The sequence below is a fragment of the Corapipo altera genome, unplaced genomic scaffold, assembly GCF_003945725.1.
Source record: "Corapipo altera isolate COAL_440 unplaced genomic scaffold, ASM394572v1 75, whole genome shotgun sequence".
NCBI classification, from domain to species: Eukaryota; Metazoa; Chordata; class Aves; order Passeriformes; family Pipridae; genus Corapipo; species Corapipo altera.
The window spans coordinates 4,501,644-4,529,008 of record NW_020884887.1 but is presented as its reverse complement, the minus strand read 5'-3'; the positions used below and the strand labels follow the sequence as shown (position 1 = coordinate 4,529,008).

Here is a 27,365-nt window from a genome sequence, read left to right as displayed (position 1 = left end):
TGCCATCTTCCCTCTGGCTACCTGGAGTTCTGCCCTCGGAAATGTCACCTTGGCTCAGTACTTAGACACAAGCCTACTGAGGAGCACAGAACATTACAGGGAACAGGGCTGAAGGATCCTTGGGTGGCACCTTGAAGTTGTCCCTGAATCAAAGCACAGGCCTAGAACTGGAAGTACTGTTCTTCTTTCTTCCTTTTTTATTTAAACTATTGTGTGTAAAACCCACCCAGAGTGATGAAAGTTCTCATGTGGCTTTTTAGCTGAAATCTGCTGTCCAAAATCCAACTTAGATTTTTTTTTCCCCCCAGAATTACTCATTCAGTTTCTGCTACTTTCAATTACTTCTTCACTGAGCACCTCAAAGCATTGCATGGTGTTTGTTGCTGGTAAACAACTCTCATGTTTCTCATTACATGTGGGTGACTTGATTTGAATTTCCAGCTTGTGTGTTCAGACTGGAGATGCGTGGAGGTGATAGGTACACACTCCACTGCCACTACAGCCCAGCTGAACACTACCCTTTCTTTCTACCACTCATTGCTACTTCTTTTCAGACACCTTTTTTTAGCACCCACCAAATTCAATGAAGTTGGTTGTCCCATGTTTTCCTGAAATGCTAATTTAGCACTTTGTCATAAGGAATGACCTCAAACCTGTGAATGATGTCACATCACTCACAGATCAGGTTTAAGCATAGCTCTGCTGGGACTTTTGGAACATACATTTTAAGCTCAGGCTAAATTTTCCCCTGGCTGTGCTGAAGGTTATAAAGACATCTGTTAGAAGTGAGACGTGCTCTATCCTCCCTGCTTTGATGGATGCTGTTTTTCTTTCCATCAGAACTGAGCTGCTCCTTGGCATGGTCCTGACACATATTTTACATTTAGGTCATCACCATGTATTTGGCCCAGATTTTAAAGTTTCACTCTCTCGGGCTGCATTTTGATGGATTTGGCCAATGGCTTGTATTTGGCTGGGGAGCCTTACGTGATGCTTTTATGACTGAAGTCATTTCATCAAAGGAAATTGTGTTACAGTGAAATGATTGGAACATCCCGTGTAAAGAAATAAAAGCAGATGCTGAATTGCTTTCATTATTATTTGAAAAGTGCAGATGCATTTCTAAAGCTGTTGTGATTAAAATTCTAAGGTTTTTGTTCTTTTCAAAGGGCAATTCTGATGATAATGTTTCAAAAAGACATAGAGCTTAGAGCTCTCTGTATTGGCTAATCACATGGAATCCTTGCCGGAATGCTTCACGGAGCTTGTCAGGAATCACAGGTTTTTATAGGACTCTTGTCACCCACTGTTCACTGAGCACCTGCACATCAGACTCACTGTGTTGTCTTGGCCCTCAAAGCATCCACACAGGTGATCTTTAACCCCAGCCTTGGAGGTTTGGATCTTAATCACGGTGAGATCACAAACACTTCTGTGCTGGTTTGAACACCATCAGTTTTTACTGGGGAGAGGGAATTGATTCTTCAAGCCCTGCCAATATGGCACCACTACCTTTATGAAAATGGATTTTAATATGATTACAGCATATTAATTAGCATGGACAACCAAAATACTTGGGAAAGGTGATGCAATACTCCCTGCTTTGAACAGGGGCAGCACTGGTGGGCTCCGTTCCCGAAGGGAGCTGCCGTTTGCTCTGGCTGGTCAAGCAGAGGTTAAATCCTGGCTGCACCGGCTGCATCAAGGCTCTTAAAAAAGTAATGAAGACATTTAAGTGAACATGATCTCACATCCCACCTTTAAATCCTCTGTGCAAGGGTTATGGAGCACTTGACCTGTACTGCTTCAGCTGCTCTGCAGAGGGCAGGGGCACAGGACGTGGGCTTTTCTCTGAGCCACAACGAGGATTCTCTGTAGCAGCACCAGATTCTGCTGGTTTGAAAATCAGGAATCAGAGAGACAGACACTTGGTTCAGGAACACAGCAGTTGTTTCAGAATTAATGAATTAAGGTAAAAATCAAGAGTTTGATTAACTGTTCAGCTCTCAGATTTAATTTGAATAGTTTGTAAGTACACAAATAATGATTTCCTGCCTTAGCCTTGAAAATAGTACTTTTTGACTATTTTGTTTTAAATTACCGCCATGTTTTCAGAAGAATCTCATTGAAGTAAGTATCTCAGCGAAATGTATCTGCACACGGTGACTCCACCGCACAGAGATTTCACTCTAGAGCTTTTGGTCCACGTTTGAGTAAAAGGCTTTATTTTCTCATACGGTTATCCTTCTGACCAGTGTATTTTCGCCCAGGACCGGTGCATGTTGGCACAGGGTTGTGCCCCCCGTCCCCCCGGCGCTGTGGCCGCGCTCCGGGAGCCGCTCCCGCAGCTCCGCCGCTGGGTTTCGGCACCGTGCCGGGCTCATTCCCCCGAGCTCCGTGAGCGGGGGCTCCCGGTGTCCCGCCGGAGCTCCCGGAGCGCTCAGCTCTCTCTCCCTGCCCGCAGCGCCGGGGCCGAGCACCGCGGACAGACACGAGGTGGCGGTGCCGGCGCGCCCGCGGGCAGCGCGGGGCGGGCGCGGAGCCACGGCCGCGGCTCCCCCTGTTACAGACCCACAACTAGAGCGGGTGCGCCCGAGCCACCCCCGGTCCCTCCTCCTCCTCCTCCCGTCCCTGCTGGCTCCTGCCTGCGCCAGTCGCCGCTGGGGCGATGGGGATAAAAGCCCGGTCCTGCCCGACAGCGGCGGGCGCCGGGAGCCCCCCCGCGCCGGGCGCTCCCGCCCTGCCCGCCCGCATCGCCGGCTGAGACCCCCGCGGGGCTGCGCGGAGCCAGGAAAGGCACGTTGTGGAGGGGCAGGGATGGGCGCTGCCGGCCGAGGGGACGGAGCGGGGCGGGGACTTCAGCCCAACTCGAGCGGAGCGGGCGGTGGCGGACCCGGCGCGGCGGCGACTGGCGCTGTCCGCGGTGCTGCTGCTGCCCGCGGTGCCCGGCCGTACCCGGCTCTGACCCGGCTCTGCCCCAGCTCTGCCCGGCTCTTCCCGGCCGTGCACAGTTCTGCCCGGCTCTGCCCCAGCTCTGCCCCAGCTCTGCCCGGCTCTGCCCGGCTCTGCCCGCTCCCGGCGCGGGACGCGGGAGCCCATCCCGGCCCGACTCCTTTAAGATGATGCAATCGGCATCGCCCTCCGCGCTCCCGGCCCCGCGCGGCTGAGCGGAGCGGCGCGGAGCCGCGCAGCGGGGCGGAGCGGACGGCGCGGGGCGGCCCCGGCGGTCCCGGCGGGCCATGGCGGTGCCGCCGGCCGCGCTGCCCGCCTCGCTGCCGCCGCGGGAGCCGCCGGAGCCCGGCAGTCCCTAGCGCAGGCTGCGGGCTTTCTGCAAGTCATCGGGGCCGGCGGACGCACCCCGCGCTGCCCTCCCGCTCCCCCAGCCCAGCGCATCCACTCGGGAATTTTTGGGTTTGTTGGGTTTTTTTATTATTATTTTTTTTTATTTTATTTTCCTCCCCCCTGCTGTATGTACTGGTTTTCCTCGTCACCCGCCACGGTTAACTTCCCTGTGACTCGGTTTAACTCTTGAGATCTACGTGGATGTTGCTAAGAGCACTTCTCTTGCCTTTGCTGTCCCTTGCTGGGATCGGATTCACACTACCCGGACCCTGTGTGCCTGTATGTGTGTTCTGAGTGTCTTGACATTTTGGTTCCTTTACAAGAGCTATGCATTAATTGTAACCAAGGTAAGACTCCCTGTTTTTGTTCCCTCGTGTGCATGTCAAATTTAAACGTTTCTTTAAAGATGAAATATGCATATTCTTTTAAACAGTGGAGTCATATGTAGCCCTTCCATTGATGAATACTTGTGAAAAAGAAGCATAGAACTCTCAAAAAAAAGAGACCTATTTAGCAGGAGATCTAGCTTGGCTCTACAAACTGCTCTGCTTTGCTCTGTTACAGCTGCTGTGATGGTTAGAAGAGTAATTTGTGCCTTATTTTGTTTTCCCTTTCGACAGACCTGTGAGTGACCATAGGCTTGGCTTGACCTTGATTTTGATGGCTTTGTTGGAAGATCTAATGATGTGATTGCATTTCATGAGGTGATTGCTCTCCAGCCTCCGTGGCTCAGGGTATAAACCGCTTCTGCCACACTGTCACTCATGGACAATTCAGATTTTTTTTTTAAACAAACCTTTTGGCTATCGTTATTTTCTCACTCCTCCTTTCCCTGCTGTTTCTCCTTAATGCTGGGAGCCTTATTCTACCCTCTGATGTGATTGATAGTCCTGCTGTTTCGTGCTGCTGATTTCTGGTTTAAAATACAATGGCTCTAAGTGGCAACTGCAGGACTTACCTGCCTCCTCGGGAGCAGGGGACTGGACTGCACTCCTTCCCAGAGGTAGTGGAGCTCAACGTGGGTGGCCAGGTTTACTTCACTCGCCACTCCACCTTGGTTGGCACCCCTCACTCCCTGCTGTGGAAAATGTTCACCCCAAAGAGAGACACAGCCAACGATCTGGCCAAGGACTCCAAGGGAAGATTCTTCATTGACAGAGATGGTTTCCTTTTCCGCTATATTCTGGACTATCTCAGGGACAAGCAAGTGGTTCTGCCCGACCACTTCCCAGAGAAGGGAAGGCTCAAGAGGGAGGCTGAGTACTTCCAGCTCCCAGACTTAGTCAAACTCCTGACTCCCGATGACAACAAGCAAAGCCCTGATGATTATTGCCACAGTGACTACGAAGAGGTCTCCCAAGGCAGTGACACGAGAATATGCCCACCCTCATCGCTCTTACCGTCAGATCGGAAGTGGGGATTCATTACCATCGGGTACCGGGGGTCGTGCACTATTGGCAGGGAGAGCCAAGCAGATGCCAAATTCAGGAGGGTCCCAAGGATTTTGGTTTGTGGAAGGATTGCTCTGGTCAAAGAGGTCTTTGGAGAAAGTTTGAATGAAAGCAGAGACCCGGACAGGGCTCCAGAAAGGTACACCTCCAGGTTTTATCTCAAGTTCAAGCACCTGGAGAGGGCTTTCGACATGTTGTCTGAGTGTGGATTCCACATGGTGGCCTGTAATTCCTCGGTGACAGCTTCCTTTGTCAACCAATACACAGACGACAAGGTCTGGTCCAGCTACACTGAATATGTCTTCTACCGTAAGTACAGGACGTTTCAGAGGGAAATGTAACTCCCTGCTTTAAGCTGCTCTCTTCCGTTGACCGTACAATTCCCAAGGCACAAAGAGTGCCGATTTCCTTGTGTCTGCTGCAGACTAAGCCTTTATTTAGATCGGGGGGGGATACATTTCAGTTTAAGCTTTGGAAATGCAAACCAGGGCTGAGCTCAGCGGGTTGGCCTTGGCTAGGTGGCAGCACAGACTGCCGAAAGCACCCCGTCCGCCTGCCTGGAGGATGTGGTGCCTCTAGCTGTGTAAATCAGCCAGCTGAGTGCCTTGCACACTTCCCGGGATGTGTGGGACACAAGATGAGCCTTGCAAACACGCTGCGGAATTAATTACAGAAAATCTTCAAATGGGAGTCACTTTACAAAGGTAATAGCAGCTTGATAATTGTCAAGCACAGTCAGCCAAGCCATCTGTCAGCAGACCTGACACACTTCCACATAGGGAAGGGAAAACACAATCCTGTCCCTCTGGCTGCGTTTCAACGGGGCCTCCTTGGAGCCGGCTGCTGTGCTCTGAAAGGGGGGCTCCATGCAGAGAGGGGCAGGGTGCTGTGCCTTGTTATGCAACATGCCTTTGGAAAACCAACTGTCCTCGTCCATAAGGAGTGTGTGCCCTGCTTCCTGCAGTCACATCAGATCTCACTCTGCCGTGCTGATTTGAGCCGGTAGCGCTGCTGGGCTCATTAACTTCCTAAGCTGATACTCAGGTAGAGGCTGGTTACCATTGGTAACATGAGGGTAATTTTGATTCTATAAGTCTGTATCAAAAAATCATTCCACAACTGCTGTGCTTAAATATTTGAGAGGCTCATGAGGCTTTTTCCCTCCATTTCCATTTGCGGAGGGTGAAGAATGGAACAGTTCCCCAGTCTGTCCGTAGAAATGGGCTTTATCCAGCTGCTGCTTTGGATAGTGGCCTTGGGAGAGGGATAGAGGGATAATGCTTGGTTGTCAGAGCTGCTGTGCTGGGTGTGTGTGGTGCTCACAGTTAACAGGCTCGAGGCGTGGGGAGCTGACAAAAGTTTTAAATGTAAGATGTATCAGGAAGTGAACAGTTTGGATGTAATTCCGTGGATTCAGCACACATCTACTCTTGTGCGGGGCTCAACAGGCAGCCCTAATCTGCTTATGTAATGAAGCTTAAGTTAGCATCCTGAAAAGCCATCTGGGTTTTTGACATCCATAGATTTACTTAAAAATTAGTTTTCTAGCTGGATTTCTTAGCAAAATTGTTCTAAGGTCATGGATCCGCTTATATTCCGACAGGGATGGATGATTTATGTTATTAGGTAGCTTCTGCTTGAAACTCATACAAGTTCTAGGAGGAGAACTAATGTAGTTAAAGGAATGGATTAAAATAAATTGTATTTGCTATTATATTTCAAATCAGAAAAAAAAATGAGTTCCATATAGACACAATGGTTTTTACTAATTGAAGAGAGAATGAACATGGGTTTTGCCTGAATTAGCAAACACAGACTCCTGATTTTCATGTTATTCAAATTTTTATCTTCAAGGGTTGCTCTCACTGCTTCCACAGCACTACAGCCACGGTTAGGGACCTTAGAAATTTTGGAGAGTGAAAGTCTATAGCAGGCATCACAAAATCTCTTACCAGTGCAAGGAAAGCCCAATCCAATTAAAGTTCCTGGAAAGACTCTTACCCAGTTCAATAGGCTTTGCATTTGGTTCCTATAAGTTTTGTGAATTTTTGACACTGATGCAATTTCAGAGATGGATTTTTCAAAGGGTCCTTTCCTAGGTAAAATCTAAAGCCATGGCCGTGATGCCAAATGAGTCTCTCTTATCTCGATCCGAATGGTTCTGTTACGCTCCGAACCATTTGCTGCTCCGATGGAGCCACGGGTGGGCTGCAGGGGTTCTCCAGCCACATGCTCAGGTCTGGCTGCAGCTGGTCCCCCTGAGGGCAGGCAGAGAATTCACCTGGAGCAAAAGAACCCCCCTTCCAAATTTCCCAAAATAATTTCATTCAAAATTTCCCGAAACCATTTTTTCATTTAAAACTTTGAGGACCAATAAAATTGACATCTGGCTTTCCAATGGAACAGGACATCTCCTTTGCAGCTGCTTAGCCATATTTATTTATTTAGAAGCTGCCAACTGTGTCTATATTGAGCATTAATTCATCAAGATGTTATGATCAGGTTAATGGGCCTAAACCTGGGAGGTGTCTTACACCACTGGTGAGGTAAAGGCAGAGGTGGTCCTTGCAGAGCCACTTAGTAGCTCCTGTGAAAGGCCCACTGGAGGGACTCTTCCCAACTGGGAATTACTTCCAAAGATGGAAGAATAGGGGGAGGAATATTTTTTTGATACACCAAATACATTGTATGCTCCAAATACCACTTGGAAGGTAAAGGCTGGTGTGAAGATAAAGAACATTCTTCATGTGCAAATTCATCTGAAAGTAGCTCAGATGGGCCAGAGAGGGTGTGAGCTGAGCAGCCTCTCACACGGGTACAGTGTGTGCTGTTAAAGTACTGTACCATCAATATTGCATGAGGTTTTCTCCCTGTGTTCAAATTTAGGTTCTATTAAGGCTAATGGGAGATGCCTGTTCCCCGTGGAGGAGGTTTTCCCGAAATGCAGAACGTGTCCAGCACAGCCAACCTACAGCTGTTTGCTGAGTCGTGGGAGGATGGACTCAGAGCAGTGCTGGGGATGACAGTGCAGTCCTTGGGGCACAGCTGGGCTCCACTCCAGCTCCAAATAGGCCGAGGCACAGGAGGGTTTGGAGACAGGCTGGGATGGTCCACTAGAGCTGTCACTGAACAGTTCTGTGACACACAGCTCCTGCGGGGTGGGTGGGCAGGAGGCACAGCCAGGCTTGTGCTCGCAGGGTGACTGAGGGGAGGAAAGGAGCTGAGGGTCTGCTCATGCAGATTTTTTTTCCCTCCAGTTTCTCTTATAGCAAAGGTGTTTCCTTACATTTTATACTGGCTAAGGTTGGATTTCTGACCTGAGCTATTTTGCTCCCCTCTCGCTGTTGTTTTGATGATCTTAAAGTAAAACCTTATCTCCAACCCTCTAATTTTTGAAGAAGGTGAGTAGCCTGTTCTTGGATCTTCATTTTTACCTGTTTTAAGCCTTTACAATGGGATGAACCAAAAAGGAATACAGGGATGTAGACAGACAACTGCTCCTGCCCCTCCTAGGGCTGTGCTTCAAAGTCTGAGCAGGCACAAGAAAATCAGGACAGTCAGTCTGATTTGGGAAGCCTTACCTTGTACTGGCCACGTCACACCTACACATGGGGGGCAGCTCAAGCGCCTGCAGATGTGCAGAGGAAACCATGAGATTTTCTGGCACTGTAGCTCTGAAAGCCAAAACTGAATTAATAATGCTCTTGCTCCTGAAGGATGAGTACTGGCTCCACTTGTTCCAGGGACAGCTGTAAATGTTGGTGCCTCACCTTGCTCTATGGAGAAAGTGGTGGCTGGTTGTGCTTTGCAGCTGCTGGTAGGAGGCTGGTGTGCAGAGATGTGTGTGAAGTAGGTTTCAGATTATCCTGGGATAAACAGGTGAATCGTCTTGGGTTGGGATGTGCAGGAGGAAGGAGAAATGCCAACCGATACCCTGTGCGAATGCCCCGGTGCCCTTCTGTTGGACACATATCTCTGGGATAATCCTGGTGTCTGTTAGACAAGATGATCCATTTGGGATTATTGCAGCCAGCTGGGACCCGTCACTGTGCATGTGTGAATAGAACTAAAGGATCCCATACTGATGTGCCTACCACTGACTCATAAATTCATTGCGTGGCAGAAATTTGACTAACAAAACGGAACACTCTTGCACAGTGACACCCACAGCTGTGCTGTCAAGCAGGCTAGATGTGGGAGAGAAACATCACCCATTTCCCCTCTCTTTAAACTGATACTGTCATATGATCTAGTAGTTGCTTCTGTCTGGTTTTAAATCAGTGAAGATCAAAATGACCCAAAAGCAAGCAAAATGAAGTCAAATCCAATGAATAATACAAGCTTCTGCCCTGCTAACAGGAGATGTTTCTGTTTCCAGGTAATTATTGTCATTGTCGATACCTCTGGTCCCTCTTGCCAAACCAGACTCTTACAGGATGATCATCTGCAGGTGGTGGGGCTGTAGCCAGCCAAGTCTGTTAGTATATCCACATCAGAAGGACCTTGCTCTGAGCTTTTTTGGTCAGACTTGTGTTGATTTTTTCCCAATTTGTCATAGCAGACTGAAAAGCCTGCATAGTTACTGATTAGAATTATTCCATAGATGAAAAATTCTGTTACTTTTGGAAACCAGTAGTGTCAAATCTGATTGTCAGATTAGGCCAAGAATCTGCAGCTCAATGAGAAACAGAAGCAAAACTTGGTAAAATGGTTGATTGGATATAGGACTTGGAGTTCATTCTAACAGGGTATGAAAAGTGATGTTGAGGAACCAGCAAGAATGGCTTTGGGGTCCTGTCCTTTGTCTCTACCCAGCATTCATGGCACAGCTCATTATTTCCTGACCCTTTGGATATGATCTTCATTGAATGGAATGTCTGAGATAGACATTAGCAAGATTGTACAGACCTGTTCCCTCCTGCTCCAAAGCAACTCTTGGTGATAGGAATCCTTCCTCTGTCCCAACACCTGCGCAGCAGCCAGGCAGGCTCCTTGCCAAGGACAATCCTTATCCCTCTATCCCCTGCCTGTGGAGGTCTCTGTGGTGGAAGGGGCTTTGTGAAAGGTAAATCAGCATGGCCCAAAGAGCTGTTGAGTGGGCTATGTGTTTGTGTCTTCCATCTGTTTCCAAGGTCTCAGGAGGGCTGTGTGCCAGGGATTGGTGGAAACACTCCCCTAGGGTTGGGTGGAGTGAGGGCCTGGCCACAGGGACAGACTGGGGGCATGTCCTGGCCACCCCCGGCCACCACCACAGCTCTGCAGGACCACTGGTTGGGACTGGAGACAGAGCCTCTCCTTTGGCGCTTCACTGCTGCTGCTGCTCTGTGATCCAGAAAAAGACTATAATGACTAAAGGATTAACCAAGGAGGGCTGGCATTTAGGGGAGAAAAAAAAAATCAATGTATTTTAAACTGCAGTCTCGAGGTGGCTCTTGGCCAGGAACAGTGTGCGCAAGGTCCCACAGCACCATTTCAGGAGGCTGATCAGAGGAGGGGTTTACTGTAATAAAGGTAGATGTGTGCCAGAGAGAGGGAGGTGTGGAAATAGGGAATGCCTGGTTTGCTGCCCTGGGACAGCAGAATGCTGGGTGGAAGTGGCCCAGTGTCCCTGGACTATGGCTGCGGAGCGGCAAGGAGTGGCTCCCACCAGCCACTTTCTGCATCTTCCTTCAGCCTGGTCAGGTCTGGCTTTTTCCAAAATTTACTGAAATGTTGATGCGTTTCTTAGGAAAACAGAATCAGAAAGCGCAAAGGAGTGTAAACAAGAAAACACAACTCAGATATTTGCCATTCAGTGAATACCAGCAACATATTGTGCACACAGACAAACACTTCCTTGCAGCAGGTTGGGTTTTTTCTGTCCAGCCATCCTGGATTTGTTTAATTTCCTAACCACAATATTTTCTCAGTTTCTTCTCCTTTTTTTTTTCAGCTTTTCAAGTTCAAGGCTAGCATACAGCAAATATGGAGACATGAAGCAAAATCTAAATTACTTCTTTGCAAACAGAAAGAGTAACCCTTTTTTTTTCTTGAAACTTGCTCAAAATTGTATATTTTATAAAGGAAGAAAATAGACTGTAGTGAGTTATACTTGGTGGAACTTCTTTAAGGTCACTCAGGCGTAATGCTGACTGAGCTGGCCAAGTCAAAGAATCCTGTGGGAACGATTTCCCTGCTACTTTCAGACATGCTCAAGTCAGTTCTGGAACACAGTCAAACATTGCTGCCATTACTAGGCCTCCTAACATCAACCCAAGTATTTAAGGAACAGTGGAGCTCAAGCTCCAAATCTGATGGTGTGAGGAAGTGTGGTATTTGGATGGTTTGGGAAGTGCTGAACACCTGGAATGCCTCTCAGGTTCATAAAGGGTTGGGTCTGATCGACTAATGTGCCATATAAAAGCTGAGGTGATGTGGCTGTTCCCTGGCTCAGTGCAGGAACCTGGTGGTTATTTCTGGGCTAATGGCCCTTAGTAAGGCCTTCCCAGGAACCCTGGATTTATGGAGAGGGACATTTTGTAGAAGTGCAGTGCTGTAGTGACAAGACAAGCAAGAACTGCTTCATGCTGACAGAGAGTAGATTTAGATTAGATATTAGGAAAAAATTTTTCCCTGTGAGGGTGATGAGGCCCTGGCACAGGTTGCCCACGGAAGTTGTGGCTGCCCCATCTCTGGAAGCATTCAAGGCCATGTTGATCAGGACTTGGAGCATCCTGCTCTAGTGAAAGAGAGGTGGAATGGGATGAGCTTTATGGTCCCTTCCAACCCAAAACATTCTGTGACTCTCTGATTCTATGACCATTCCTCTGGAATGAAAGTCCCTTGCCTTTATCTTTGCTAGTAGGATATGAGTAAACAAAATAGGGAATGAACATCAGAGAACTGTGTGGGCTGTTTTCCTTAATTATCCTACATTAGCTTGTTAAATTAGTTGTCTAATAATGTTTAAAGGAAAAGTTTGGAATTGTGAGAATAGTTTTTGTATTTCGATGGCTGGAACAAGCTTTGTTGAAATACCCATAAATATAAACTGGTCAATTGGAGTGTGCTCCTGGTGACCCCTTTGTATCGACTCTCATTCATGTCCTTTCAGTCCATGAGCTAGTTCATACATCACTAGCGTTACAGATTTTCCAGCACTGCCTCTGGATCTACTAACAAAGTGATTAATGATTTCTAGGAGCTCATTGATTAGCTGCTAAGGCAGCTAAATAATTCCTCTACCAAAAAATACAGTGAGAACCGTGGCCATCCTGGTTTGCAAACCATCCTGAAAATCCTGCTGCTGTGATGCCGCTCGGCACCGAGGCTGCGTCGCAGCAGCAGCAGTTTGGATCCAGCAGCTTTAGATTTCTCCTTTAAATTGCTCATGTCTCTCAGTTTTCTTTCTCTGAGATGATCTGACACACGTAAGTCCTGCCACAAATTTTTTAGGTTATCCTGTGTGTCAGCAAAACTCGTAGGCTTTGATAACGCACCATATTTGATGGAAATTGTTTCATCGTGGATGTTCCGAGCAGTTCTGTAGAAGGGACTTGCCTGATTTTGTGGGGTTTTTTTGGAGATGTTTTCTTTCTTTTTTTTTGCTTACAATTCCTTCATTTCTGGGACATGGTGAGATTCTTGAGATTGTCCCCTGCATGGCCAGGAGCTGGATTTTGATGATCTTGGTGGATCCCTTCAAACTCAGGATATTCTGTGATTCTACAAGAACCTTTAACTCTGCCTGTGAAAATCTCCTCAGCTGTGCTCCATCACAGGGCTCTGGAGTGTGTTGGAAAAGTGACTACAACATCCCCAAACATTTAATTCCAAGCAGGAAAATGAACCTGAACTTTAATTTTTGTTCCTAGAAGAGCAAAACTAGTTTGGAGGGAGCAGCAGCCCAAGAGACATTATTATCCTCGCTCTGAGCTGGGACTGCAACTGGCAACTCCTGGGTGTTGCTCTCTGAGCTTTAGGCTTTGGACAGGGCCTGAGAACCAAATTTAAAGAAAAAACTCTCTCTCTGCATATTTTCGAGGAGACTTATTTCAAGACTTCAGATTGAATTTCCATCAAACTGAATCAGAGTGTATTTTTACAGCGGAATTAAATCAGGCTGAAATAGAACCCAGTGGAACATGCTGATTTTGACTGAATTTTGCACTTTAAATATTCTCAAAGCCAAAAACTCTGAGCAAAGCTTGAGTGAGCAAAAAACAGAGAAGAGCTTGGAAAAGTGTTTGTGCTCCTACGAAGGGAATTTCACTGGGTTTTTCTCAACTCAGAGTTTTCACTGGTAGTGTGGGCAAGTTCAACATTGGTTCCATGAAGGATCCCCAGAGGGATTGCAGGAGCTGATCCTGAGGCAGGGAGGTGAACATGGCTTCTTGCAAATTTACTCTTTGCATGCTCCTACAAAACTGTGATTTTTGACCACCAGTTACACTAAATATACCACCTGCGTCCGTAATGTTCAATTGGAACAGAATTTTCCCTCGCAGTGCCTTTGCCTTGGTGTGTTGTCATACGGAAAGTGAGCGTAGGCACCAGACCAGAAACCTGGGGCCTCTGAAAACACTGAGATGCTTCACCAAAGATCTCGAATCTCCTTGTTCTAACATGCCAAAATCAATAGGGAGGAATTTGCGGAGTTGCTGATTGTTGTAAAAGTATGTTGGCTTTGGTTTTCTTTGGTTTGCTCTCCTGGTAGATGATCATCAGTCAGTGCAGGGAGCTGGTCCTCAAGAGATTGCCTGGTGCTTTTTGCTTTGGTTTGATGTTGCAGCATAATTGTGGGAGAAAAAAAATTACCACTGTCCTCCTGCAGAATTACAGAGGGAATTCTGTTTCTGAATTAATGACCCAATCGTGGTCAGTGATAATATAATTTTTATGCATAAATAATGCTATTTATTACATTATTTATTACCTTTATTGTTAATGTTATATTTATAGGCAGAAGAGTAGCTAGGAAGAGCTCAGGTTAAGGACAGAAGCTGAGCCCAGCAGAGCTGCACCAGCTCCCGAAGCTGCAGATCTGGCCAAGCATTTCTGCAGCTGTGCTGCTGCTTACCCTGGCAGTGTGTGCTCCCGTGGGGACTGGCTAATTAGGAAGGGTTGCCATAGAAGATATCCCATTGCGTGACACAGAGAATATATTTAATGTACTTTATTTAAGTACAGCTGTGCTTCCTTGAGAGGTCACTGTTGGAAACATGTTGCTGACTTTTAGAAGTTGGGCTCATTTTGTTTTGTGAGTTTGACTGTGACATTTTGTAGCCTGCTCTTCCCTGACTGAGTTATCTCTCTGCCATTCCTGCCAGGACTGAATGGAATGACTTTCTCTAACCCTGCCATCATGTCTTGAACCACAGACTTGTAGTTAGAGAGGTTTTGTACCCATGGCTCGTATAAATTCTCTCATTCCCTTGGTCACTGTTTATAACCCAGACCACGTGCAGCCCAAGGGTACCTTCACTTTCCGTCATGAAGCCACAATTACCAAGACACAAACCTTCTGTTTTCTAGCTGGGAGAAGAGCAGTTTCTAGGTATTCTTGATTTCATTCATTTGTGAGTATTCAAGAGAATAAACCCTCTATTCTCTCAAGTCAATGCACTTATATTACGTGAGGATTAAATCATTCCCTTCCCTCTGTGCAGAGTCTGCAGATAGAAAGCTGCTATGCCTTACCTTGCATAGAGAAAGAATATTTAAATAAGGACATTGATAAAAATGCTTTCACTGGTAAAGACATCATTAAAGAATCTGCTGTTTTAAAGTCCTGTAAGAGAAGGTAGAAGTCAAGAGGCACCATTTCTTGCAGAGGAATTGAAAAGTTCGTTGAAGTTTGGTCTGTGGGAAGAATTTCCACAACTCACTGACATCTCCAGTGCTGGGGAGACCCCACATCCCAGACCTAGTGGAGGTCACTGATGGGGAGGATCAAACTCTGCTCTAATTTACTTCCATTTCAAAATCTTCAAAATATTTGACTTGTAGCTAGGAAGCACCAGTGTTCACTTTATACAAGTTTTCTAGGTTTAAAAAGTTTGAAAACCTTTCCTGTACTGAAATTCAAAGGACTGGAGATGATCCATTTGAAACTCTCAATAATTGCATCCCTTCCTCTCTACCAGCAGCCCACATTTCCCAATCAGGCTGGAACAAGGCAGGTGGCATGTTGGCAGCCAGGCACTGCTCACGTGGGCAGGATGACAGATTTGCCCACCTCTCCCTGTTCCAACAGATAAACCGAGGGATTCAGACCTGGCTCGGACTGGGCTGTTCCCATCCCACCCTGAGATGGTTCTTATCCCTGTGACTGGCTGTTGCACGTAGTGCTGTGCCCAAATAGCTCAGGGTTTGAGTTTGTGTAGCCACAATCCAGCAACAACAGACTTGGGATCAAACCAAGTCTGGATGCGAGCAGGCAAAAGCCCCAGCTCCCTCAGCATCCATGGCTGCTGGCAGCAGAACAGCTTTCGGTTCGCTTGAAAATTGCTTTTCCAGCTTTTACTCATGGCTTTGTTTCAAACACCATCATAATTCCAACCTGGAGAAGAGAAGGCTTTGGGGTCACCTAATTGTGGCCTTCCAGTACCTGAAGGGAGCCTACAAGAAAGATAGAGACTATTTACAAGAGTCTGGGGGGACAGGACAAGAGAGTAGGTTTAGATTAGATATTAGAAAAAAAATTCTTGGCTGTGAGGGTGGTGAGGCCCTGGCGCAGGTTGCCCAGAGAAGCTATGGCTCCCCCATCCCTGGAAGTCTCCAAGGCCAAGTTGGATGGGGCTTGGAGCAACCTGGGACAGTGGAAGATGTCCCTGCCCATGGCAGGAGGGTGGAACAAGAGGAGCTTTAAGGTCCCTTCCAACGCCAACCGTTCTATGGTTCTATGATTCTGTGATACTTAAGCATGTTTAAGACATTAATAGATTTTTTTTTTTTTGGAGGAGACAGTCAACCTACAGACAGCGAGGGAAGAGCAAACCTTCCCCCAAATGGTTTGGAAGCAGTCTCTTCCTGCTTCCTGCTGATGGAAATGCAGTGGAAACCCATCATTCTCTGGAGGAAAGCTAAAAGCTACATGGCAGATAGTAAATAAATAATTGCAGGGAAACATTGCACATAGATTTCTTGGGGAACAGAACTTAATTAAATTTTGTGAACATGCCTACATAGTTCCATTGATCAGGAAAAAATGGATATGTGCTACGTCTGTAAGATTTACTTGCTTGGCTGTGTTTTGCCTTCCTCCCCTCCCTCAGCTTCATTCACTTTATATCCTGCAGTGGTAAGGGAACACATTTCTGGTTTTCTTCCTTGGAGAAATTGATTCTGAGCAGCACAGGACATGATGTATGGTTTGTAACTCTACAATATTGCTAAGCAAAAAGAAATCACTGAAGAAAGCTGTGCAGATATTATATTAATTTCCATTTTAAAATGGATTTTTTCCCACTAGGACCAATAAAAAATATGCAAAGATTTTCAACAGCCTCTCTAGTAATGATTAATTAAAAGATGGGATAAATCTTTCTAGGCTAATTTAGCAAGGTAGGTTTTTTTAGACACTTCACAAGACATTTTTTTTTTGCCATTGAATCCAAGCTTATCCCTGAATTCACTATACCAACCACTCTGGGTCTGGCTGGGATCTGAGTGTCTGTTTGTTATCACAAACAGAAGTCAGAAGGTGCCCATGGCTGGTGCCTGGCAGAGGTGCAGAAGGACCAGACAGTCACAACCATCTCTGTGGCCAACACAGGGCACTTGACCCTCATTGCAGCAGTGATGGATCTCTCCTCTGGAAGGGCTTCATGGGGCTGTTGGCTCTGCAGGATGGCAAAGGGTGCTTTTGTTGAGAACAAAATATATTCCATGAGAACCCAAACGATTTTTTTCTGTTTATATTTTAGTCTTCAGATGTCCCACCCAAATTCTTGTTGGGGCTGTGAGGGCTCCTGGGGTGCCGCTGATGGCCTGGGCCTGCTTCTCCTACCCCAGGAGCAGAAGCCTCTGGTTCATTTGGCAACAAGCTCACTCCAGTTGCTTCCCCTCTCACTAGAGCCCAGCCCCAGCAGATTGGTTGGGAAGTGAGGGGGCTGCTGTCCTTGCTGCAGGATTGTGATTTGGCATATTGGTGCAGTATTAAAATTTCAATGGAACAGATGGTGTCAGGATTTTAACTTATGCTTATGAGATGCAGATGGTCCAAGGAGTGAACTTGTACACCAGTTATTTTTATTTTGAACAGGTTAAGAACGAATTACACTTTGACTATTGTTACTGCTCTGCTTGTCATTTCTTCTTTCCCTGTGCATGTGTGTGTTTCTGTGTGTCTGTGCACATGTGCAAGTCTTCTCAGAATCTCTTTTCCATGGACTGCTAGACTGAAACAGCCCTATTTCTGCCTAAAACTCCTCTCTGAGTATATTTAGTTTCCTTCCCAGCGGTTCTTTTATTTCCCCTCAGGCCTGTTGCTGTTCTCCTTGAGAGGTGTGGGGTTGCAGACCTGAGCTTTGCAAAAGAGCTGGTGCCATCAGCTCAGCCCAACCTCCTCTGGGAAAACTGTCCCTGTGCCCAGGGTGAGCAGGTCCTGCACCAAGCTCATGGGGAGGCAGCCACTTGTTCCCAAACCTCCTGTGGCTCTGAATCCTGACAGAGGGCTTGTACACCTGGTGGGACTAATGATGGCCAGGCAGGATTCTGGTCTTGGTTGCATTGGAATAAACCCAGGTTGACCCCAGTTTTATGCCATAAGGATCTGATTATCTAACCCTGTTGTGAAACATGGGGTAATATTTTTGTCATAATTCATAATCTTAATTAATCTTTTATAGAAAGAAAATACATTTACTGCTACAAATTATTAATGTCCACCTGAATATTTTACACCCACTACAAAGCACTAATTTTCCTGCAGAGACACCAGTGCTTCACACAAAGCACTTGTGCACATGTTCTGTCCGTTCCTCCTGCCCCGCATCACACGCTCAGGGGAGGGACCTGTGAGCATCCCCCGTGTGCCAACATTGGTTCTGCTTTGGCTCTGTCTCTGCCGGGGCTGCAGCTGGTGGCATCTTCTCAGAGGGGTGAGGTTTGATGTGGCACGTGGAGGTGCCTCTTGCAGGGATGTTTGCTGTGTGCAGCTGGTCAGGGGGACCTTGTGCCAGCTTGTGTTGGTGTTGAATTTAGAGCCCGATCCAAAAAGCAGGAGAGTCCCAGAGCCTCCTGCACTTGTAACAAGCTGTAGGTGTTTGAGATCTGTAGATCTGGGGAAAACAACATTTCCCAAGGGTTAAACCATTGAGTAAGTGTCTGCCCAGCTTACTCCTAACAAGGGAATGTATTGCTGAGGTCTGACTGTGATCAAGTGGCCGGGCCAGCAAAAATTAATCTTAGTCTGTTCCTGTCCTTGATGCATTTCACATGTACATCCTGGAGTACCAGCTGCAGGGGAGGGTTCCACGAAAGACGACGCAAACATATGGCACAAGGGCAAAGGCAGCAGTGCAGGTGTGGGTATAATCAGGTTCATTTATTCCTCCCTCGTGCCTGCTGCCATTACTCATTCCTCTCGCATGCAAATGTACAAATCACAAATCTCCCTACTGAAGCCCACGGTGGTTCTGAAGACTGTTCCCATCCTTCAAATGTAGTGGGTTTGGGAGTGCAGCATTGAGGGGACAGAGGCAGGGACCTGGCACCCAGGGACTCCTGAGCCCCAGACCCCCACCCAGGTTCCTTGCTTGCAATTTTTTCTGCTTTTTCGGAAAGTGGTGGAGGATGCAAAGGTTCTGGAGGGTGCAGTGGGGCTGACTGAGAGCTGTGGGGAGGCTCAGGGGTGCTGGACCGCATCTCCAAAGGCTGTGAGATGTCCCATCCCCACAAGGCTGGCACGTCCCCTCTTGTTGGGGCGGCCATGCTGATGCAGAAAGGGCTTCTGGGATCCCTTGGAGCACAAAAAATCACACTCCCACCTATTTCTGATAATTAGTATTTTCCATAATTATCCCAGATAAGATGACATTGACCGAGATGCCCGTGCCATAGCCAGAGGTGTTTGAGCTAATTTGGTTTCCCTCGGAGTACCCAGGAAGGGCAGGCACCGTGCTGCTGAGGGGAGGCACCGCTGCTCTGCTGAAGTACTAATGGGGACGGGGTGAGTGGGGGTGAGCAATGAATATTTCATGGGAAAACATTACAACACCGTATAGGAGAGCAACTGACTCCATCACATCCTGGCAGCTGCCTCCTCGCTTTTGGTGGTGTGTTTTGACTCTGTTTACCTGGTGGAGTGCTGCGGTGACAGGAACACACGGTGCTCCCGTCCCTGCTGCCACCTTCTCCCTCACAAGCATAAATATTTAAAAGTTTGTCTTGCTGCTTCTGAAGGAGGGGATTATAGAGCTCTGCAAACTTCTTGCACTTTACACTGTGTTTGAAACCCACAGCCCCCCGATCTGTGGGATAGAAAGGGGTCACCCTCCCCGCCCAGAGTTCACTGCAGCGATTATCCTGTCTCTCCATCCCCAGTGGAGATCCCCTAGCTGGTGGGGCCTTGGTCTGTGCACTGCTGACTAGGTCCTGGCTGCAGGGAGCAGGTTACAGCTTTACACTGTTCCTTTTCCCTTCTGGGAGTGCTGGGGATGGTCCCCACATGACACATCCCTGTAGGATTAAGCGTGGGTGACCTCTCCGTCGTGTGGGGCTGTTGCTCCCTGCTTTTCTCCCCATGGGTGAGCTGTTCTGGAGCTGGCACAGCCTGGTACAACCTGGCATGGGCTGCTCCATCCTCTCTAACCATGTCCCACATCCCCTCCACACACCCACCACCCTCCTGCCCGCTCCCTGCCTGTCATGTCCATGGGATTATCGACCCACGCAGCTCTTCCCACATGTTGCTGCATCTACAGCTCGATGGCTTGAAATCAAACCAGGCCTGAAATCAGTGTCAGTACATCTGCCAAAAAACTCAAACCTGAGTTCCAGTGTCATGTTCCAAGTGTCCACTGTGCTGTTTGGTGATATGAACCGTCACCTTGGGGACAGAGAGACTTTTCTGTACCCAAATTTTCTGCACCTGACCCTTCCAGGTTTCTCCACTCCAAGGAGTAATAATAAGTATGTTTCATTATGCCAAGTAAATGGAATAATAAGTAAAATATTAGCTAGAAAGTGTTTGCTGACAACCTCAGTTCCACACTATTTTTTCTATGCAGACACAGCTTCTATGGATGATGGCTATAGGACAGATTAAATATTGTTTGAAAAAGTGATCAGAGATTTTGTTTGCAACTGTGCTGTAGCTCTTCTCCAAATATTGGAAGGATTTTAAATTGGTTTGTATTGATAATGGCACTGTAATGCCTTTCTTTGCTTGTACAGATCATCACTGGTTTAATGTGCTTATTCCCAAGGGATGCAGTGACTGAAGAGAACAGATTAAGTTAAACCTTAAAGAATATTTTGTGGGGAAAATTATATTTCCTTTAAAAAGGCTTTGTGTAAGGTTATGAGGCATTGGTCTGTATTTGTTCCTGCTGATGTGTGCAGTGGGCATGGCCAGAGCGTGGTGATCCCTTTTCTGCCATGCTATTGGCCCAAATGCAGAAATAAGACCCAACTCAGGGATATTCCAAAAGCCTTTCAAGAAAGGCTGTTCCCACCCTGTCCCCTCGATGGGACCAGGGTGGGAGGTTAGTGCTGAAAGGGGGTTCCCTGACCTACACATTCCTGTGCTCATTCCCCCTTTCCCTGGCAGAGTCATGTGAGAGCCAGGGCTTGCAGGAGGCAGGAGACACTGCTTTTTTAATCCAAATCTTCTACTCCCAGCTGAAAATGCAAAATGTGAGTGCGCTGAAGTGCTTGTCTGTGTTTCTGCCTGTCACAGTCTGGTCCATCCTCCCCTGTGCTCACCCAGTGCTGTGACACGGCCACTCTGGAGAGACACGTCAGGTTTGATAAATCCATAACGACACAGTTTGCCAAAAGCTGTTTGGTTGTACAGGAGTCACATCTTTACTGAGCTGTTCTGAACACGTCCACCTGGATATAAGCTCATACAAAACAGGCCCCTTCTGCAGGACAGGGACACGTCCCATATGTCCCCAAAGGAGGCTGAATCCATGTGATGAGTCCTTGCTCATCAGCCCTTGGAGCTGACGTGTATTAACCACAAGGTCCTGAGTAAAAATGGATGAACCTGTCTGTGATGGCAGGATCAGGATTGCTGAGTCCATCCACCACCATGATTAAAATTATTTCAGTGAGACCTTTACCTTGTTTTCAGCCTTCATAGCTGAAGTTTCATTTGGTGGGTATTGCACACCCTGACAACAATATCCCAAATAACATGTGTATTATTGTGACCCTCCCAAATCCACCAGAAACAGAACCAGCTCTACAACAAGGGAAGGTCTCCTTGTGCTTGGACCTGCTGGTTGAAGACAGGATGATGCAAAACCTGTCTTGTCACTGTGTTTTCTCCTCCACAACTCATTAATGGATGTTAAAGACCATCCAGTGTGCTCCCCTAAGAATGCATCGCTGGCTCTGAAACAGGATTAGCAGATCTTTAGAACAACACAGAAGGACCACTCCTGCCTGATAGCTGTGTGTGTTTTTCTTGTCAGTAGTGAGCCATATGCCCCATCACAGGGGTGACAGCCCTTCCCTCCTGGCTGGTTGACAGGGACAAATCTGAGAAGAGCAGGAGCCTGGGCCTGAAACGCTGGGGCCTTGGGAAGCAGCTGTGTTGTCTTTGACATGATGGAAAAGCTCTCGCTGGTAACGTGGTGCCCAGGTGTAGCTTTACAGGTGTTTCCTGCAACTCCTGGTACTGACATCACCCCCCCTCAGTCCCCCAGGCTGGTGGATGGGGACAAACCTCAGCTCAGGGCAGGCTCAGGAACACCCCAGGAGCTGTCAGTGCCCATGTGGACACGACAACTCTGTTTATGTTTATTGCAATAAAGAATATTTTCAAAGTCCCACATAACCAATATTTCAGCTGATCAGAACAGGCTTATTTGTTCATTTTTATTGATGCTCTGGTCTCTGGTGAGAAAATAATTGGCTTATGGAGCAGGAGCCTATTCCATCTAAACCAGTGACAGCTTTGTTCAGTGACAGCAGTAGGTGACCCCGCACCATGTAAACAAACACTCTCACTTATGTACCAATTATGTGTTATGGAATGGAAACTCTGAAGTACCGGGTTTGCTTTTCACTAATTATTGTGCTACCTCCTTGCATATGTCTCCACTTGGTTAATTGCAGTTTTTAAACTTTGGATTGTACTGTGGAATATCAGCCAGTCTGCAAAGCTGCCTGGGGAGAGCTCTGCAGGGAGGGTGGCCGTGGTTGAGAGCAGTGTATAGATGTGAATATACATTTATATACATATATATACATTTATCAAACATTGGGCTTGATGATCTTGGAGGTCTTTGCCAATCTTTTTTTAATTATAGCTATCTCTGTTGAGCACAGGATAGGACTGTTGTCCCAGCTCTGGCTGGGAGGGAGGGTGCAGAGGTTGAACCCGAGCTCTGCAGTTCCTCTCCCAGCTCAGTTCTCCCTCACAGCACTGGTGGTGCCAGGGGCAGGGGGTGGCAGCGGTGCCTCTCCAGTGCCAGCAGCCACCGAGGAGACAGGGAAACAACCCAAGTCACTGGGTATAGTGAAGTTATGTGAACTGAACAGAGCCTCGTCAGGGAAGGATTCATCTTCTAAAAATAAATATCTTACCCCAAGTCATTTATTTTTGATGAATGGCTCAGCCATGCATTTGTTTAGCAGCAGGACAAAGCTCCTGTGTCCCACTGGTGCTGTCAGAGCTGCAAGGAGCTTCTGGGGCCTAAAGGAGCTGATTTTAACCTTCTGATTGTCTCTAAGTTCCTCCACTTGTTGATGGTGATGAGCCTGTCTTCCATCTATTTGTTGGAAACAGGTCCTACTACCTCTGTAGCCCAACCCTTTCTATTTATCGCTGTTTATTTATTTATTTCAGCTGTGGGTTGGAGTTAAGGCCCTCTATCTGTGGGAGGAGAGCTGGGAAAGGGGCAGAGCATTGGTGAGGTTGTGCTGGGATAAAGGTAAGACTGGAACTCTACTCTTAGTGGCAATGTATGCTTCTCAGCTACTGTGGGTATTAACGCATGGATTTTTGACATGGTTTGTTTTAAAGATAAACCTAACTTCAGAATTTTTTTTGCAGAGACTAGATCAGGTGTCTGTTTTCACAATCCAGAAACACATAACATACATTTTTGTGGTTGTCCTGTGCAGAGCCAGGAGTTGGACTTCGATGATCCTTGCGAGGCCCTTCCAACTCAGAATATTCTGTGATTCTATTGAGTTTAAGTTTTATTACTTTATGATTTAACTATATGATCAACTGTGTTATTCTGAAGATTGAATGCATTTGATGCTTAGATGAGAACATAAAGAACTTGAGCAGTGTAGAAATTTAATTTTCTGTTAAGATAACCTGCAGGCACTCACAAATGCTCCATGAGAAAGCCCAAGCTAAAGGAGCCATTTCTTTGCTGCTATTACAGGTGGAAGAAAGAGCTTGTTTTTGTATCAACTCAGAGTTTTGCTCTGCTTAGGAATGACTGTGGGTTAGAGCTCATAATCAGAAACATGGATTCTTTCTCTAGTGCTTAAACCCAGGCTGCTGGTAATGATTAACTTAATGAAGACCTGTGCTGGTGTTGTACTGATGGATGTCAGGACAACTGTGCAGCCACCAGCTGGGCCTTCAGACCTGGTGGGCAGCTGCAGTTCTCTGTTGAAGGCCGCAGGACCTGGCCTGTGCTGTCCCTGTCCCTTCACAGTGGAGGGACAGCGATGGTGAGGGGACACATCTGGGCTGTTCCTCCCTGGGGTGTTCCTGTTTGACTGGGCAGGGTTGGGGGTTGGGAGGGTTCTTCTCTTCCTTTTTTCATTTTAGCTCATCTTTGGTTTTAGCTTTTGAGCAGACTTGTTCTATTTCTGTTTCTCAGAAACTACCCAACCTCTCGATGTCCTATCAATCTGGTGGATGTAAGTGGCACTGGATTGAGGAGAGAAGGGTTGCCCTGTGACCTGAAGGTATAAATGAGTGCTACAGCTCAGATACTGCAACATGCTCTAAAGAGACAGGGAGAGTCATGAGGAGGTTGAAACATCCATTTCATTGAGGACAACAGGGAGGAAATCATGCTTCTCTCTGGTTTCACTTTTGCTGTAGAAAACAAGTTGCTGCTTCCTTACCTTGCAGGGCGGTGCAAGTGAGACATCATTATCCAGCTCAATTATTTATAAAGCTCCAGCAAACAGTCCTGCAGAGCTAATGGCCCCTCTGCAGGTCTCTGCTCCCAGGCTCAGGCTTCCCCTCTGTGCACTTGGTCCTAGTGAGGGCTCCCCTGCTCCACCCTGTGATCTCCTCCTCAGCCATCCCCACTCCTTCCTGAGAATTTCCACTGCCTTCCCAGCTCTACCTTTAAACTACATCTTCAGTAAGACTTTTTTTTTTTCCCCTAAACCAAGTCCAAAAAGGCTGGGCTATCTCAAAAAAGTAGTTTTGTTAGACTTGTACTTGCAGCTCTCGTTCCCCCTCCAATGTGAATGTTACTCAGATAACACTGCTCACATGAAAAGACTTCTTCAAATTCTTTAAGTGCACATTAAAATGCAAATTGGCCTTCTTATTAAAGACTTCTGGAAGTTCTTTGACAACACATTTAAATGCAAATCAGTGAAAAGTAGACTCAATATTAAAATCCAAACAATTACTTGATCCACATGCTGAAATTAAAATGGGACCACATTCTATGTCTCCATAAAAGTAGTGGCCTTTTTAGCAGCACATTGGAGGCAGCTCTGCATGGGACTGCTTTGACTTTTTGGGGAGCAGGAGTGGCAAGAAGGGGTCCCAGGGTCAATGAGCTCTCCTGTCCCACCATGGGAATGCCACAGGGTCAGACATGTCTTTGTGAGACAAAGCGCCTGACGTGGATCTGGACTGGTGGAATGACAAAGCCCAGCTGGCATTTATTGTAAAGCATCCCTGATGCCACCACATCCTCTCTTTGTCCAGTTTGGATGTCCCCAATGTGAAAATCCATGAGGAGCCAAGGCAGAGCCACTGGAAGTCTGCCCATGCAGGTTTGGACTCATCAATATCCAGGAGATGCAAGTTGGAGCATGTGAAGCAGCAGCACAGACTATTAAAATTCCTTTAGTAAGTAAGAAGCCATAGCTAGATTTTGAATTTTTCCTCAAATTATGCAGTCTGAGGTTAAAGTTCTACCCCCAGCCAAATTGCTGGTAATTATTTCATGGAGTTTTACTGGATGTGTGCTGAGGCCAGCTCTAAAAGCTCAGGGTGTCAGGGGAGGCAGCTCAACTGAACACATCTGATCTGGTTTATTTTAAAGTATGATAATCCATTAGGAACAACAGGCTTTAACTCTCTTTAAATCTGAATGAAGCCCTTTTGCTTTTGTTCTGCTGTGCTTGTGAAGTTCCTGCAGAAAGACTCAAGAGGAGCAAAAGGTGCTTTTCCACCACTCTTTCTCTTTTTTTCCCTCTCTCTGAATTTATTTGGCTGCTTCCCCTTAGGCTTGGCTTTCAGAAATCAGGGACTTGGAGCACTCAAACACTGTGACACAGGTGGAGTCAGTGCTGTGACTGCAAAGTGCCGTTCACCATAGCAGGGGAAGGATTATTGGGGTTTTTTTTTCATGGTTTCTCTCAGTCCTTAGATTGTCAGTTTGGAATATGGCTGTTTCATCTGAAAATATTGCATCTTAGAAATAAGACAGTGTTGTTTGGAAGACACTGATGACATTGAGGTGTACCAGGAATATAGGAGCAATGTACCTGGGAAAAACACTGCCTGTAGTGTGGGCTTAGAGCTCTGAGTGTGTGGGCTGGGGGCTGCCATGGGACAGGTCCAGCCTGGCCATGGAGCAGAGGGCACTGTGCCTTGCTGGGCTGTATGCTGTGGGCATTGCACAGGCTCACACATGCCTGACATTGGCCATCTTTCAGCATGGATTTACTAAATATGGAAGTTTCACAGATGCTTTCAGGAGCAGTGGTCGTGGCACACAAACTGTCTTCACTAGGAACAGACCCATGTTGACTCTTCAGCTGTTTATTCACAAACAAACAGAATTATTTGCATTATCAGCTCTAGACAGGCTGAAGGGAGAGGGGACAGTGCAGGATCACTCCTCTCTCAATTTGCTATATCAGGTTTTAATTGCTGGCTGATGTATATCCACATCTGAGGCATCTCCAAGAGAAAAGGGGGATTCTTTTTTCTCATGAGTTGGAGATCCCATAAACAAACTTTGCCAACACCAACATTTCATTTGTTTGGGGTATTTGAGGGATATGAAGCTCTGCTTTTGTTTAGATCTTTTGTGTCATTTCATGTGCTAATCAGGGCTTTTTAACTTGACTCTGTCACTCAGATGCTTCTTGATGATGATGAGCAAAATTAAGCTGTTTTACTGCTGAGAATGTATCATCAGTGAATTTTAATTTTAAAGCAAAAAGTGAGGTTTTTTCCATTTTTAAAGCATGATCATTTAAAAAAAAACCAAACCATAATGTTGTTAGATACTCTTGTAAGTAAAACTGAATCCAAAGTACAAAATTAATTTAGTCATTACCCCTCCTCCTTATAGTGTTTGTTACATGAAAATAAATGCCACGCTCAAGTAAATGTGAATGATGCACAAGGACAGGCTGGTATCCACCAGTGTTTGAAAAATGGAAAGAATGGGAAGCATTTCATCTGGTGATGTTCATGTGTTACTTGTCTCTGCCCCACCCTGATTGTGAACGTTTCTGTGTTGGGGGAAACTGAAAATCAGATCATGAACTGTAAATGACAGAAAATTAATTTTGTATGTGAGTGGGCAGGGAAAAGGCAATCACAGAATCCCTAAGGTTGGAAAAGACCTCCAAGATTATCGAGTCCAGCCTGTGACTGATCCCCACCTTGTCAACCAGACCAGAGCATTGAGTGCCACATCCAGTTGTTCCTTGAACACCTCCAGGGATGGGGACACCACCACCTCCCTGGGCAGCCCCTTCCAATGCCTGAAAGATGTTATAGTGCGTGCAGAGCAGTCCAGAGTTTCTCATGTGTGAAGCCAAAGTGACTTCATCTGGTTGGTGTGGAGGTGGGTTGACTCCAGGGTAGCTGGACAAGGAGGGGCAGCAGAGCTGCAGGAAAGGAGCCAGGTGCCAACTTCTGCCGCTTCTCACCCTCATGGGTAGATGGTGCCTCTCCTCTGGTAGGAGATTTGGGAGTTATGGAGGTGGGTCCCTCCCTTCCTCCACAGCTGGACCAAGGAGCCTGACAGCACCAGCCTCCCATAACCTGATGGATTGAGCCATTCTCTCCGTGCTGCTGGGTTTGAGCTGATGAACTCAACCCCGCGGGCCATCGTTTACTGCGCAGATCTGTATTTCCCAGTGACATGTACTGCACAAATGCAGAACTGTGGCTTTTACTGTATTAGCCAGCCAGGAAGAATAGCTTCTGCCACTGCCTGCGGGCAGTGAAATCCCTGA

General features: G+C 46.9%; 1 protein-coding gene across 2 annotated transcripts in view; it reads left to right on the top strand.

Moving 5' to 3' along the window:
• The first annotated feature begins 3,287 nt into the window (after nt 1–3,287).
• KCTD16 (potassium channel tetramerization domain containing 16) overlaps nt 3,288–27,365 on the top strand; it is a 71,059-nt gene continuing 46,981 nt past the window's right edge. Inside the window, exons 1-2 of one of the 2 annotated variants that reach the window (XM_027643549.1) lie at nt 3,288–3,411; nt 3,963–5,102. In XM_027643549.1, the coding sequence (XP_027499350.1) occupies nt 4,271–5,102 (832 nt within the window). In that variant the 5' untranslated portion in view covers nt 3,288–3,411; nt 3,963–4,270. Of the gene's footprint in view, nt 3,690–3,962; nt 5,103–27,365 lie in introns of both variants that reach the window. The other variant, XM_027643548.1, reaches the window with a different exon arrangement.